This window comes from Chinchilla lanigera, unplaced genomic scaffold, assembly GCF_000276665.1.
Source record: "Chinchilla lanigera isolate Chin_1 unplaced genomic scaffold, ChiLan1.0 scaffold00046, whole genome shotgun sequence".
Classification (NCBI taxonomy): Eukaryota; Metazoa; Chordata; class Mammalia; order Rodentia; family Chinchillidae; genus Chinchilla; species Chinchilla lanigera.
In genome coordinates this window covers 10,082,289-10,099,097 of record NW_004955447.1, presented here as the reverse complement: position 1 = coordinate 10,099,097, position 16,809 = coordinate 10,082,289, and the positions used below count along the sequence as shown (strand labels likewise).

Genomic DNA, 16,809 nt, shown 5'->3' with positions numbered 1-16,809 from the left:
TCTCCTAAGGGTTTCTTTACAGAATTAAATAGATAAATCTCCCTAAAGTGCTTTGAATATTGCCTGGTCTGTAGCATGTACTCAGTAAGTTCCCATTGGGTCTGGGCCATAGGAGGCCCTAGGAAAGTCTATGTGAGCAGAATTTGGAGCCTATTAATATTGAAATTCATACAGAGGTTTTTTTTGGGTGGGGGGCTCTTTTTTGAGACAGGGTCTTGCTATGCAGTTCAGGCTGGCCTTGAGCTCACTTTGTAGCCCAGGCTGGTCTCAAACACGCAGTGATCCTCCTGACTCAGCCTCCTGAGTGCTGAAATTACAGGCATGTGCCACCATACCTGGTTATAAGAGTTTAATCAATGTACATATATGTATGCATTTTTGGCAACACCATTACCCTCATGGAAAGGGAAAAATTTTGATGGTAGAATCCTGGTTTTATCTCTTTCCAGCTATGGAAATTTGGGACAATTACTTAATTTGACTTATTTCATCTCCTTAGTAAATATGCCCACCTGAAAATTGTTGGGAGTGTAAATTAGAGTACATATATCAGCACAGCTCCTGGAACAACAGAGTCTAAAGATGTAGCAGATAATTTTAATAAATGCCCCTAAAATCTTCCATTTTATAATATTATCTTACCTAACAAGGCCATTATAATTTCATGTTTATTAAAACATAATCTCTTGTTTTTACAGTAAGGATAATATCCTAAGAGAGAACCTGAAAATTTAAATAGATCAAATTACAAAAATAAATATACCTCTACATGGCTGATGGGTATGGGATTTCACTCTCTCTAGAGGCCATAATGCAAATATTATAAGTGGATATGGAAAAGAACTGTATTGTTTCATAATAGGTAATATTAATGTTTCTTTTTAAAAACTGATTATAATAAAACATGCTGCCGCTATCATTGGGGGTCAGGAAGAATTTCCTCCTTCTACCCAGCCAAAGCCACTTCCAGTGCTATGATGGTTTCAGTTTTCCTGTCTCCTCCCCCAGGCCCTTGGGGAGATTTCTTTCATAGCTGACCTTGAATTCAGTGAGGATTTGGAGGCTGGGGGAAAGAACTGTCTTTAAGCGGCCAGAACATTGTCTATTGGAAAGAAGTTAGCACAAGAGAAAGATTTGTAATGAGGAAACCATTACAAGAGATTGTAGGGGGGATAAAAGTAAAGGAAAATAAAGAAGAAAATCCATGTACTTTATTAGTAAGAATAAACAATTCTTCTGCAGTGAAGTTTATGCTAAGTTTGCAAAGTTTTAGATTCTGTCTTAAGTATTACATTTTCTTAGAACCATGCTCATCACAAGTAATGAATGTTTTGTAATCAGACATAGTAATGTCTTACTAAATTTTTTTATTTCCTTCAGCTTTTTCTTAAGAGATTACAGAACACTCGTATTGTTAAATATATGAAGGAACTCAGAAAGGCAGCTTAGTAGCAAAATATTAAAAACATAGAACTTGGGGCTGGGGATTTAGCTCAGAGGCACAGCACCTGCCTGGCAAACATGAGGTCATGAGTTCAATTCCTGGTACCGGAAAAAGACAGACAGACAAACAAACAAACAAACAAAAAGCATAGGACTTGAAAACAGTATATACCAATTCATTTGCTATTTGTTAGATTATGATTCACTTATCATTTCATCCTGTTTTCTCATTTTTAAAGCATGCATTCATAGGAATACTCTATAAATTTTTGACATAATTAAATGAATAGTTATAAAGAAAAATATTACAAAATGTAAAGCACAAAATATTCCTTAGCTATTTCCACTGTTATTCATATACTCTACAAACTATAAACGCTAATGACATTCAAAATATTTGCTCAAGATAGGCTGAAGAGAAGAATTTAAAGACAATAAGTAAACTCATAAGAATAAAAGAAGCTATGGATATTATGTGTCAAGGGACAGGAATATTAGGGTGTCTTTTTGTTTTATTTTGAAATAAAGTTATAGGAGGGAATTTTAATTGAGTTTTGTTTATCTTTTTTTTCTGAGAATACTAATTTTTTATGCACAATGGCACAGTAATAATGACAAAATAATGAGGAGCATTACATGATTTGGGTGTTACATATACGTGGTCACTCAAACCTACTTCCTTGTGGACAGTAACCTTTCCTGGCACACAGCCCCACAAGCGCCTTCATAACACATAGGTTTATTAAGCTACCTGTGTCATCAGGTAAGACTCAATAATACTGAGCGCTGAAATTGCATCACATCACTTCTCACTTGCTGGAAGAAAAAGATGAACCCTTAGAGTTTATAATATGGGCTGGAGCTTCGCCAATCAGTGACTCTGGTGACTCTGAATCTTCCCTCAGCGTTTAGCAATAAGACAAGTTCTTCCTTGGGCACTGGTGACAGCATGTATATCACTAGCACTCATTCTGCCAAATGCTGGCGTTGAGCAGAGCCCTTGGGAGCCCCACATAGCAGTAAATGGAAGGAAGAGGATGCGAGACCAGGGGAAGCTTTTAAAATTGACTTTTATTCTGCTTAAAGTCAAACAGAAGAGTCTGACCCCGCTTGTAGACATCTTTCTGTGGCACAGTTCCAAGGAAATAAGTTCTATATTGATCCCTAATGTTCGTATGTGTATAAAACAGAGTATTTTCAATGTGTTTCATAACACATTGGACGTTTTAGGAAATCTGTTTTATAGTGTTACTGCTTCATAAAAGCTTATTCGCTTAATATGATTGTCTGAGACAGGGTCCTCTTGGAGGCCTTGACTTCTGATTATTTTCTCTGAGGGCTGCCGGGGCTTTCTTAATGACGGGGTAGGCGCAGTTTTGAGCATTCCAGTTCTTACGCTGGGAACTCTTAGCTACGCGTGGTCTGCTCTTTCCATCTACTTTCCCCAGGCTTTGTGGTTCTGTGCCCCGTGCTGTGCCCTGGAGCTCTCCCTGACATTCCTCTGTGTTAACTCGGGGCTTATTTGTTGTGAGTCAGACACAAAACTCAAAGGGGTAATTTTAGCAAAACACATGCTAGTGTCTACCCCAGGCTCAGTAAATTTGAAAAGTCTTCTCCAGGTAGAGGGCAAACAAACTAAGCCCCAAAGGACACATAGATGTCACCTAGGTGACAGTGGAGCAGCAGTGCTTTACAGAAGGGGCAAAGATTCTAAGGCAAAAAATATCCAGTTGGAGAGCTACTGGTAATTTTGTGTGGTTTAAAGGTAAAACAAAACGATGAGCAAGATCATAAAGGCGTTGGAGGAAAAATCACGAAAGCTCTGGGCTTACCAAAAGGGTGATTTCTTTTTTGGAAGGCAGACAGAAAGCACTTAAGGATCTTTCTCAGGAGAGACACATACCCCCTCTATACTCTAATAAGTAATTCTGGGAAAAGGTAGAAAATAGTCTGAATGAGTAATTTCAGAAACTAATAGACAGCATTAATTTCCATTACATGTGGCTATTGTTAAACACATTTTGGTGTGATGCTGTGATTTTCAAAAGTCTGAAATCTGGATCACTTAAATAGAGCACAGTGGTAGATATATTAAATCTATGCTAAAAGACAAATCTATTCAATATTTGTAAACCTGAAGTCACAGCAAGCAGAAGTCCACGGTATTGTGCAATGCTCCTTATGTGTGGTTAATGCAATGAAGACAATAGGACAAAAAACTTCTTACTACTCATGCGACTGTGAAGTCTCATCATAATGAAGATGGCGCTGAACAGGTCTTTTCTGCTCACAGTTATATGCTAATTAAAATAGCTAGTTGAAGAAAGGCACCTTAATTTTGAAAGCTTTCTTCTGTATCTATACAATTCTGAAGAGAAGGAAGACAACTGAACAACAGTTTCTATTTTAAAAGTAGTTTTTGCTCGAGTTCAGAGACTTTTCCTGAACAAGTTAATTTGAGCATGAGATTATTTAGCTAATAACAGGTAACTGCTATAACGCTCCTTTTCTACATTATCAAACTTAAAAAAGACAAAGAAGAGCTAGAAATGCTTTGTTTGAAACAAAAACTATAGCTCATTATCAATGAAAAGATTATAGTTCCTGTCAAAAAACTGAAAGTTACTCAACATAGTCTCTTCAAAAGTACAAATGAGAGCAGGCATTATTTAAATTAATGGAGTTGGAGAAACCTCATGCAGTTAGCTTTTAACTATTGCCTTCCTATTCTCCACAGTATGAAGTAAAAAAGAATTTGTTCATCCCCTGCAAAAATCTGCACCAATCTTTTTCCAAACCATAGCAGCATTGAAGTGAATTTTTTAAAAGCTGATGTTTCTTAGTGTCAAGAATTTAATTTTCATGTTATTAAATATTCTTCCTTCTATGTAACAGTTTTGACATGTTTTTATGCAAATGTATCTATTGAATCCTACTTTTGTTTATAATTTAGTTATAATTTTACATATTTTGAAACCAACAAATCTCCATTTAATATATTTTGAAATAGGCCATGAGATTTTGACCTCTATTAAATGGTTAGAACTTTATTTAGTCATTTTATTTTCTAATTTCTGATCTTCAACTTGCAATAATAAAGAATGAAATAAGAGTATTACAGTTTTACTCGGGTACTGCAAAATAGTTAGAAGTCTTCCGTATTCATTCACTGGTGATGTTTGACTAAACGTAAATAGTGTAAATAGTGACGATTGGAAAGACAAAGAAAAGTAGATGGATTGTGAATAGAAGAATTAGACAGAAGCATGTAGCAATCTGAAGTCAATCCTCTGTGTGTGTGTGTGTGTGTGTGTGTGTGTGTGTGTAAGAAGGAAAGAAAGATACTTTGCATTTTTGTATGGATTTTGTGTCAAAGCAGTTATGAACAGTGCCGCTCACATACAAAAAGAGCTCAGAGAAATGAGATGGAGGCTGAGAAAACAGATGAGAGAAAGGAGACGAGCAGCAGCACTTGAGGGGTGCTGTACTCCTCCTTGACTGCTCAGAAGTCAGGACTCTCCGCCGTCAGGTCTAGCCTGCCTTGGGAATTTATATGTATAGCCTGTGCACCGCGGTGAATCTGTGCCCTCCTCTGGGGCAGCAGAGTTAAGAAGTGGTCTTCAGTGTGTGTAGTTAACTTCTGAGAGGTGGACAATGAAAGACAAACAGCTGGAGGCTCCTTGCAGGGAGCCTGACAGCTCTTTACACCTGAGTAGTCTTGTGCCAGCGCTAGTACACTTACAGTTTATTGCCAGGCAGTGAAGTTAGGAGCAGTTTTGAATCATACAGTTAGTAACAGGGTAAGTAGGTGAAGGGCTGGTCCAAGCTTCCATCCCCTGATGAGAATATGAATATGTTTTCCCCAGAAGATGCATAATTCTTTGCAGCACATAGTCCCTTAGTACTTAGAAGACATCCTATATACGTTATAGGTTCAGTTATGTTAAAATCTGGTCTAGGAAACTAACTGCTTCATTTGAAGTTTGGAATATATTTTCGCACTTTAAAAAAAAATACCAACTTATTAGGAAGTAATTTATCCAAAAAGCGAGAGCAATACTGTAGTAAATGTCAAGCTTGAAATTTTTGTTGCAAAAGGTTATTCCTAAAAGCACTGGTAAATCTCTAAGCTACTGTGTATTAAGAAAAGCAGACTCAAAATTGCTCTTTATTTTCTAGCTTCTCCACACCTAAGTTTACGTTGTCTTTTTTTGAAAAATGTTGTCCCATATTTAGAAACTCATGTTATACCTGATGTGACTATTTTACATAACTCTTTTTTCTATACTATTTGAAAATTCTAAGAGGGAATAATGTCTTAATATTCTAATTGTTAGAGGGCTTAGAACATGGAGAAGCTTACTGAAAAATTATATTGTGGTGGTTTTGTTTTCTGTGTTTAGAGTTGAGGGCATCGTACAAACCCACGCCTGGTGGTGCTCAAATGGAGACTTTGGTAACCAGGTGGTGTTCTGATCCCTCGGTATTGGCTTATATGTTGTTGTGTTCAAAATAAATTGACCTTCAGGGTTTCTAGAGTGTTAAAACTCTTTGACTTGTCAAATTAAACTGTTTTCTACAGTACAGAGACACCTTGAGGTCCTACTGAGAGCAAGAAATCTAGGCTTCTCTTTCTGATTGTGTTCCAGGAGTTTCTACCACAGGACCTCTTGGCATGGGAAGCACGACCACCAGCACCACCCTCCGGACCACGACGTGGGGCGCCGGCAGGAGCACCACCCCCTCGGTGTCCGGAAGAAGAAACCGGAGTACCAGCACCCCGTCACCAGCTGTGGAGGTTTTGGGCGACATCACCACACACCTCCCATCCGCAGCGTCCCAGATTCCCGCAATGGAAGAGAGCTGCGAAGCTGTGGAAGCTCGAGAAATCATGTGGTTTAAGACCCGGCAAGGACAAGTAGCAAAACAGCCATGCCCTGCAGGGACTATAGGTAAACCTCTTCTGAAGACAGAAGCTAAAGGTCTTCTCTCACTTTTGGCTTACTTTTCTACTGTTCCCCCTGCAATCCCTCTCCTCTCTCCTTCTCTCTCTGTCTGCCTCTGTCTCTGTCTCTGTCTCTGTATCTCTCTTTCTCTAACAGCACAAAGAGCTGCTACACTCACCATGCACAACTCCACTGATGAGAGCAGCACACCCATGGACCAGTCACCTCCCCACACACACTTTTGTGTGTTGTACAACGTTTCTCTAATGCCAGTTGCTTATCAAGCAACTCCATATGTGGAGTTTAATAGACAATAGATGTATCTCAATTTAATTATCTCATTATTAATTTTGCTCATATTTTAAGCGCCTCAAATATAGTTATTCCAAGAAAAATGGGTTGGGCATTTGAAACAGACTTATTTCTTCCCTTGTTATAGGTGTATCAACTTACCTATGCCTCGCTCCTGATGGAATCTGGGACCCCCAAGGACCAGATCTCAGCAACTGCTCTTCGCCGTGGGTTAATCACATAACACAGAAGGTAAATGTCATGACTGAAACTACATCCTCTTTGATTATAGCTGCTGAGAACAATTGAATCAATTTAGAAAAAATTAATGTGGAAAAATTCTCACATTTTAATTTAATTTCCCATTTAGGGACAACATACTGTATGCTAATTTTAGAACTTAGTTGCTTTTTAAAAATCAGATACATGAACTTCCTGTAAGCCAGGCAGTATTGCTTATAATAATTTTATTATTAATAAAATTTCAATGGATTGTGAACTACAGATATAAAAGTCCAAGAGGCATTAAATAAATCAAGCAAGCAAAACCTTCTAGCATATATTCGTAAGGATTTTTTTTTTCCCTGTGGCAGTAATAATTATAATAAAAATCTGTTTTTGAAATTTTCAGCCATTTAATAGATATTCTGTGACCTAATCATTTATCCGTGCTAAAAGCATACACATGTGTGGCAGAATCTTGCAAACTCAGATGTGCAGGGCTTATTTGGTTGCAATATGTTGAACATTTTTATTATTAATGCACTGTGGGACTTTGAATTGATTTCATTACAAACAGAGACCAGATGTGCATTTATGCCAATAAGGCTGTGGGATGAATCCTTATTATAGCAATTTATGTGGATTTATGCACTACTAAAATGGAGAGTCCTTCTATGGCATATTAGCTGTGCCGAGGAATTTCTGAAAGAGATTTTTCCCTCAGAAATATTACAAATGATGGCCTTACTAAAAGCTGGCCTGTGCTATTTGCTCTTTTCTCCAATTGTTTTTAACCAAGCTTATCCTCAATAATATACTGTATAATAATCCATAAATATCTACCCAGTAGATCATTTAGCAGATAAGCCATAACTACGTATTCACCCTAAATCGTGGAAGAATAGTCACTGTATTGACTCCAGTTACCCACTTACATATGCAGCTCCGTACTTGTTGCTATTCATAATGATGCTTCTCCAGTTTCAGAAGTGTTCCTGCCACAGTTTTTATGTCCTTTGATTTTATTACAATGTAGCTCAGACCCCAGGGCAAATAATTCTTGCTGGATGTGATCAGATTAAGAGATCAGTAGCATATCTTTTTACATTAGCAACTTTTGAAAGATACTCCCTAGGTACTTAGCTCAGAGGTTAATATAAATTCAACAGTAGTTCACCTAGAAAGCTGAATGTTTTCATGATAATTTCTGACTAGGGTTGGACTTTTCCATTGCAGAAATTACTGACTTTAATTAATAATGATACTTAATTCCTTTCTTTCCTCTGCAGCCTTGCTAATCTTAGAACAAAAGAGATAATTCCTTTCAAAGACCAGACAGCAGTTGCCCATTTGATTGACAGTTGGATGTTTTTGTTTTGTAATAAATAGTTTTGTCCATCCAGGGCATCTCTCGTTAACCTTCACGAGTCTCTAAAGTTATGATATGTTACGTTACAATTATATTAAAATTAATTCCAGGCAACTGGAATTTATAACAATTTTTAACAATAATGTAAGTTTTGTAAATCTTCAAGGTGTAACATTCTCAGCTTTTAACTGGTCCAGGGTCAGCAATGGAGCTGTTGTTATAAGTGTTTCTACCTTCACGGGGACACTCAGCATTGCCCAGTCTGTAGTGGGAAGATTCTGATCCCCTTCATAGCCCCAGGCTCGCTCACTAGCTCTGGAGTCCTGCTCATTTACTTTGCCCTTGCTGCCTGCTGTCTCTTTCCTTCTCCTCTGAGTTTTTCTGCCATACTGGAAAATTAAAGCAAAGTAGATGCCTGTAATGATTTATTCTCCCTACCCTTCTGCCTCATTGAAACAGGTAGCTGCTTTCTCTCCAGGGGTTTGTGAGTGAATATTCTCTGCAGTCTTAGACACTTCAGTCTTAGCAACAAATGCATTTCCATGGCTCTGGAGGCTGGAAAGTCCAAGATTAAAGTAGCAGCAGATTCATTGTCTGGTGAGGGCTGCTTTCTGGTACAAAGGTAGTAACTTCTTGCTATACCCTCACATGGTGGGTACACCAGGAGATCCTCTGGGTACTGATAAGGGGAGGAACCCATTCATTAAGGCTCCACATCCTGACCTAAACACCTCTGCAGAGCCTTACCTTTCAATACCATTAAGCTTTCAACATATCGATTTTGGAGGCCACAAATATTCAGACCATCACAACCTCCTTCTCTGCTGTACAGAGCCTCTGAGGGATTCCTATATCTTAAAGGAAAATGAACCGGCCTGAGGATCTTGATAGTTGAGTTATCCTGGACAAGCAAGTCAGCAACCTCTGGATCACATTTCCCCATCTGTAAAATGGGTTAAGGCATTAATTTCAATATCAACAATATTTGTTCTCTATTTGTGGGAACATTTATAAGCAGCAATTGTAATATATAAAAATCGAAACTTAGTTGCACAAAGCAAATTTTAGATTTGCATTTTAAAAAATAAAGTACATTGTTTTCTCAACCAGTTGAAGAGGGAGACAAAATAATCTCAATTGTCTTGGACTCACAAATGAATTTGGGCTACACATGCACTCGTGAAGCTAAAGATCTTTTTTTCCCCTGTGGTTCTGAGAGTTGTACCCAGGGCCTTACACATATGAGGCTAGTGCTGCTCCACTCAGCTAAGTCCTATCCTCAAGATTAATTTTTATGTGATATAGAGAGTAGATTACATTACACTAGAGGAAATGTAAGCTTTTAAATGCAAGCTTCAGGTTCAGGAAGGAATGTGTTGCAAAGAAACTACCCAGAATACTTCCATAATGATGAGAATTAATAAAAAGCACAATCTTTATAGAAGAAAAGTTTATCCCACCAGTGAAGGTGAGGGGGTCTTTAGCTGAGTGGGCGGAAGGCTGGAAAGGTATAGGTGGATGAATGGATAGAAAGTAGAAATACAGAAAGGCGTTGTGAATAAACAACTATTTCTTGAAGTCAGTGTTGTAAAAGCATTTTCCAGTTTTCACCGAAGGCTGCACATTAGCTCAGAGCTCTGCCTCCTGAAATACATTTGACAAAACATTCTATTTTCTCACCTCCTTTAATGTCTGCTATATAAAATCATAATTCCTGGATGCAGCTTGATCTCAGCTTAGACTGAAGTTTTCAGAAGGAATTTATATTTTCTGTTTTGCATACCTTTAAAGCATTCATTACAATTTACAATCTCCCTCAGCTTTTCCCATTTAAAGCTCTGTGATACTCGTTTGAATAGCTTCCTTATTATTTACGTGCAGTGTGAGGTGTGCTTCCCACTCCATGGCTTAGGCTAAATGTGAGAAGGAGTTACCTGTATCATCGCAGAGAATATTCTTTATTTCTGACAAATCACAGCCCTTTTTATTTTGTTGGTAAAGAAGATTGTTTCATTTTCTGTAGAAAAAGGGTATGGAAATTTGTAAATGACACTGGTACCTTCTGATATAAAATAAACCAATCATTTGCCCTGGGAGATTAGGTTGAGTCTGTGTCTTGGTTACTTTTCTCTTGTTACTGAGACAAAATACCCAAAACCCAAAATGAAGGAAGGAAAGGTTTATTTAGCTCACAGTGTGTGGAGGTTTCAGTCCATACTCGGCTGGCTCCTAGGCAGAGTGGCACATGGCAGATGGCCAGTTCATGGCAGCGGAACAGCAAAGCAACAAGAGCAAAAGGGAGAAGTTGCAGAGCAAGCCTCTTTCCCTCCTTTACATTGTAAGCAGGCTGCCCCCACCCAGGGGGCATATAGCTCTTACAATCTCCATGTCCTCCTCTTGCACAGGCTCAGAGTGAATACTAAGTAAGCACTCTGGCTCCCTGCTGAGTCTAAGCACTATGGCTCCCTGCTGAGTTACACAGTTAACCTTCTAAACTTCTCAAATTGACACCATGAACAACATCTCAGAAGGGTAAGAGCCTGTCCTTTTCACCCCAATGCAGAGCGGCTGAGTCACTCAGCCAAACCTCTAGACTTCCCAAGTTGACACAATGTATCAACCATAACAGTCTGTCTTCTGTATCTTAATGTCTTGATTTTAACATCCTTAGGAATTCTTTGGGCTGGGTATTTAGCTCAGCGGCAGAGCGCCTGCCTGGCAAGCACAAAGTTGTGAGTTCGATTCGTGGTATCGGAAGAAAAACAAACAAAAAAACAACAGCAACAAAAAGGAATTCTTGAATGAACTGCAAATCAATTGTTTCTTAATTGTATCAGAAATTATACTAATATGGCATTATACTTAACTCACTATCTTGGGTCCTTTCTTATTGCTAGAGCAACATGCCCAACACCCACAAGTTAAAGAAGGAAAGGTTGTCTAGCTCACAGTTGTAGAGGATTTAGTCCATAGTCAGCTCCCTCCAAGGCAGGGCGGCATGGCAGAGGGGTCTAGCACAGGAGAAATAGCTCATGGCAGAGCAGGCAGGATGCAGAAAGGGATTAAGGAAAGAAGAGGGACATATACTTCCGAGCACATCCTCAGTTACCCACCTTTTCCCACCGAGCTTCAGCCCTTAGCATCACATTTAGCTGTAAATTCATCAGTAGACTAATCCAGTGATGAGTATCACACACCCATGAGTGGGTCACCTCCCAAAAGCCTCACCTGTGAGCACATAAGACTTTGGGGGGACATCTACTTAAACTCCGTAACACTTTCAGTGGTAAGATAGACGTGTTATTTTATACTCACATGACTCAGAATTACAGTAAAGTAGGTAGAGATTTCAGAGAAGTAATAGCTGTAGAGTGATATATTTAAACACTATATTCAGCCAGTTCTTTTGGCCCTGGACGAATGGTTGACATAATAAATTCTAGAAACTCTTAAAGCTTATTTTAAAGAACATTGTTTTTGCTTGTATCAAAATTTGAAATGTGCATAATGTCTGTTTCTGTTGTAATTATCATCATTAAGTAAAGCCACAGGCTCTCCCACCCCCTGTTCAAGTCCTGCGTATAACCCAGTCATATAAACACAGGCATTAGTAAATGCATTTACTAATCCTCACAACACTCATAATTTTCTTGGTATGCGTGTCCTTATTTGTAAGCAATATTAGTAAACTTCAGTAAAAGAAAGGTTAGAGATAAACATTGTAATGATATCTGTAAGAAAAGAATGACTTTACTCTGTATTCACTCAAGAAGACCTGAGGCAGAATCAGGAGATATGTGTATATTTGATGGAAATAAGATAATTTTACTCAATAATAACTGGACTGAGAGGACAGCAGCGGTTACTCTGGACTTAACTTTCTGTGTGTCAGACTGTCCTTGTTTGAGGTACCCTTTCTTTCCAGAAGCCTACGCCAGTCCTCCATCTTGCCTGGTCACCCTCAATGTAGCTTTTAAGGCTTTACTTCATTGTCAACCTCTCCTTGCCTTCCCTTGCTTTTCTCCTTGCACTGTATTCCCATACTATCTCATGAACATTTCTGTTATTTGCATTCTTTCCCTTTATGGGCCAACATCTCCCTTCTCACTTGGTAAAGTAAAAGTGCCCTGAGGGAAAAATTTGTACAAAGTTCATCTTTCTATCCACCAGAAAAAAATAAGTGTTCAAATAGTTGTTGAAAGAAAGAAAAAATTTGGGTATGATTTATTCCCTTTTAATGTGAAGAGAGAGATAGTTCTGGCAAAAACTGCTTTAAAAATTTGCTCCTCACATTTATTGTAAATATTTTTGTAACTTGTTACTTACCTGTGCTTCAGTTTTCTCTCATTAATTTCTCAGTGGTGATTGCTGAGTTTCAGGATTTCTTTGGAGAGTTTTAGCCACATTTTCATTTTTATAAGTAAACACTTTTTAAATGACTAAATGTAATTATTTTTTGAGCTAACAAGGTAACTGATTTTTATATTTGGCCATTTACAGAAGTGCATGGTTCTTGATGTATATGTTGGTAGCTGGACTTCTCATCAATATCTTTTATGTTGGGAACAATTATATTTTGATTTAATCATCATTTTCATCTTTATATCACTATACATAGGAAAAAGGGCATTACAGAAGCCTTCTTTCCACCTTATCACTATAGTGACACCCACTCGAATGCTGTGATAATGTTGACTATTCTTGTATAATTCTAAAAGAGTGGGATTATAATATGAAAATACTAGTGTTATTATTTTTTCTGTTTAATAAATTAGCTTTTTATCATGATCACTAATAGAGATAATGACAGTCAATTTTTACATACTTTGTTTTGAAAAATGTCTTAATGAACAAATATTTTGGCTTGCTTAGAAGATTTCAGTGTTTTTTTTCAACTATGGTAAATCAAAAACCCCAGAGATCATCTGCCCTGACTTCTGACAGAAAAAATTCTCATGTGGTAACAGAGACATAGAGAGAGCAATAAGATAACCATTCCCCAAGAACACAGTGATGAATCAAATAATGCAGGAGCAATTCTGCAAATATAGTCTTCATTATAAGAATGGAAACGGAGAAAATAAGAACTGGAGGAAGACACTATAAATGGTGCACTGATCAGGAGAATGTCTCTTTGGAAAGTACAGGAATTCTGGCTCTCTGAATATTCATGTATACTGCAGAATTTCTGTAAAGCTGCCAACCAGTTGTACCAGTACTCATACCTACTGGTGGGATGCTGAATTTGAATACTTATATGTATATAAATTTCTTGCTGGGTATTGAGCCTACGATCTTGCCATGCTAAGCAAGAGCTTTACTGCTCAGCTACATTGCTAACCCTCTGAATTTTAGAATTTGTTTAATTATTTACTAGATTAAGTAGCACTTATATATAATGTATAATAATTATATATACTATAATATATAATCATATAATATATTTATAAATTAAAATGTGTTACTTGTAATCATGTTTATGTCACTTTGTGAAAACTTAGAAGTACTTTCTGGACTAACTCTTGGGCCATGAGCAATCCCTTGATCCATAGGAATTTGTTACATACTTATCCTTGAACTCTGTAAAGTGATCTGTTCAGTCTGATAGGTTTGAAGACTAAACAATTTTACAAATTCCTTTAATTCAGTACAGATTTATTTTTTAATTTCAAGGATTTCTACAAAGCACTTACAAACTGTATAATAATACTTTAAATAGCCTTCTTATGTTGATATATTCTTATAAAATATAAACAGTACATTAAAGGATTTCTCTTTTGTTTCTTAGGCTGAGAAATAAAGAGAGAAAATATATATAGAATATATAAAAAGTATGTACACAGAGACTGTAGACTATGTTCTGTATACATAGCAGAGAATATTACATGTATTATTATATATATAAAGTGAAAACATTATGTATATTATCTTTATAAGTAGTGTTTTTATCCTGACTGAACTTAATAATATTGATTTCCTTCATATTTTAAACTACTGCATGGCACATATATATTGAGCACTGTTATGTAATCATAACCCATTTTTTTCTATCATAAACTTACATGGGCATCACTGGATATTTCCTATTACTCTACACATCTATGGATTATTTTTATGTGTAATAGTAGTAAAAGAAGTTGCTGAACTATACAGTATTTACACATCAAAACTTTATAGACACTGATAATGTGTTCTATATAGGAGCTATATAAATATACTTTCTCAGTAGTAGTTTGTGGAGGTGATATTCATTTCCACAACCTTGTTATTAGACTGAATTTTTAGTAGATTTTTTTCTCTATATTTGAGAATATGATTACATATAATTTGGATCTTTGAAGTATTATGGTTTATTTATTTTTAACATTCATTCTTGCTACAAATCCTAAACTGTCTTATATAGATAGTGATAATTCATTTCATTGATTAAGACTTATAGTTGTACTGATAGTTTTCTAGTTATGCTAATAATCATTAGACAGTTTGCAAAGAAAAGATCTTTTTGTTTGTGACCATGGGCTTTACATTGAACTATCTCACAAAAAGAAAAAAAGCAAACCAGTTGAAAATACTATTATGAGATAACACTATTATGACACTATTATGCATTTAAATAATAATGGGGAAAGCTAAATATTTTTTATTTTAAAGATAAAAGAATGAAAACATATTAACAAACATGCAGACATAAACAAAACAGCATAAAAACAATAAGAGCAATATGGAATTTCAGACGAGGTGATAGGAAATTAACAATGGTTGTTGTATTACATACTGTTATCTTCAAATTGATTACCCAGATAAACAAATATAGGCATGTAAGATTGATCAAACAGTTAAACATTAACTGTTCCTTTCAATAAAGCAATAGAAATTAGTAGTACAATTATCTTAGCTATCTTGTGTATACATATATATATATTTTTTCCCTTCTTTTTTTCTTTTTTCTTTCTTTTCTCTTTTCCCTCATCCCAGTTGTTCTATCCTTTTGAGCAGCTTCAGGAAACTAAACTTTGGAAAGATACACTTAAAACCCTTAACAGTCCCTAGAAAGACTGTTACGTTAACTTTGCATACTTCTATCTCTGTTGTTTATATGTGTCCCATTCCTGTTTTATTAATTTAAAAGAAGATTGTAACTCAGGAAATTATACTAATTTGCCTTTTTAAAATACTTTCTATACTTTTCTTAAAGTTTAATATATATATTCATATCTTCTTATTACCCGTGGCTATTAAATTTTTTCAACTGATCATGGGGTATTAGCTTTTGCTTCATTTAACATCTTTGAAGTATTGACAATTTGATATACTCCCACAGAACATATTTGAAAAATCAGCATGTAGTTTCAGAAAAGAAAAACACTAGAAACTAAGCAGTAATTTGCTACTCTGCCTGTGGGGAGCAAAATTTCTCACTGTGTATTGAGTAAGAAGAGAAAAATCATTTTAAAAGCAGGATTTTATTTGGGGTAAATTTTTCACAGTGTTTAACAGCTGATGAATACTCAATTAGTTCAGTTAATATTCATTAATAATATTTGCAAATGCTACTATTTATTTCTTATTTGCCTGGTTCACTAAGAGCTAAATATGCAAAATGAAAGTTTGTATTGTATTTACATCTAAGCATGTAGCCTATGACTGGGAATTCATAGTACAGTCTTATCGAAGTCCAGTTTAAAAACTCACAATAGGACAAATCTCTGACCTTCACCAATGAAGTGGATAATTAAGATGAAAATAATATTTAGAAATAAGATTCTTCAGCTGGGCGCAATAGAGCAATTCTGTAATAGCAGCACTCCAGGAGGCTGAGATGGGAGACTTGCAAATTCCAAAAGGGAAGGATCTAGCTCAGTGAGATGGCAGTGGGTTCAGTGAGGCGGGGATTGTGAGAGAGGAACAAGAGGGAGAGAGAACGAGAAAGGAAATTCCTCCGGAGAAACTCTCTGAAGTCATTAATCGAAAGGTAGTTTTTGAGACCATACACATAACTGAGATAAATCAAAATCACATGTGTAAACATTATACTGTCTCCCTAGTGAACAAACTGAAAGAGTAAATAACATCCTACAGGTACAATAGATATTGTGAGAGGGAAAGGAACTGCTCAAAAGAAAAAAAAAAAACAAAACTGTGAGAGGGTAAAAGAGAAAAGAAGGAAGGGAATAGAAAGATATGTATATGTACATGAGATAGCAAAGATAATTGTACCGCTAATTTCTACTAGTTCATTGAAGAGACAGTTATTAGTTATATTGTTTGATCAATTTTGCATGCCTGTATCTGGCAATCTGAGCAACTACTTTGAAGATAACAATATGCGGTATAAGAACCACTGTTAATTTCCTATCATCTTGTTTTGAAATTCTGTCGTTTTTATTTTTTTGTCTCTTTAAAATAAAAAGAAATAAAAATCAAGTTATATTTTGAAGACCAGGACGAATTTACAGAAAACATCTGAAGCTCTCAACCAGGTATAGATGGAGTTTAATAACTATTTCTTGCGCGAATGACTCAAATTTACATGCAAAA

The 16,809-nt window shown here is 36.4% G+C and overlaps 1 protein-coding gene across 11 annotated transcripts in view; it reads left to right on the top strand.

Moving 5' to 3' along the window:
- Adgrl3 (adhesion G protein-coupled receptor L3) overlaps positions 1–16,809 on the top strand; it is a 796,065-nt gene that overhangs the window by 609,646 nt on the left and 169,610 nt on the right. For all 11 annotated transcript variants that reach the window (XM_005392863.2, XM_013518568.1, XM_013518570.1 and 8 more), the window contains 2 exons: positions 6,093–6,395; positions 6,829–6,932. In XM_005392863.2, the coding sequence (XP_005392920.1) occupies positions 6,093–6,395; positions 6,829–6,932 (407 nt within the window). The remainder of the gene's footprint in view (positions 1–6,092; positions 6,396–6,828; positions 6,933–16,809) is intronic.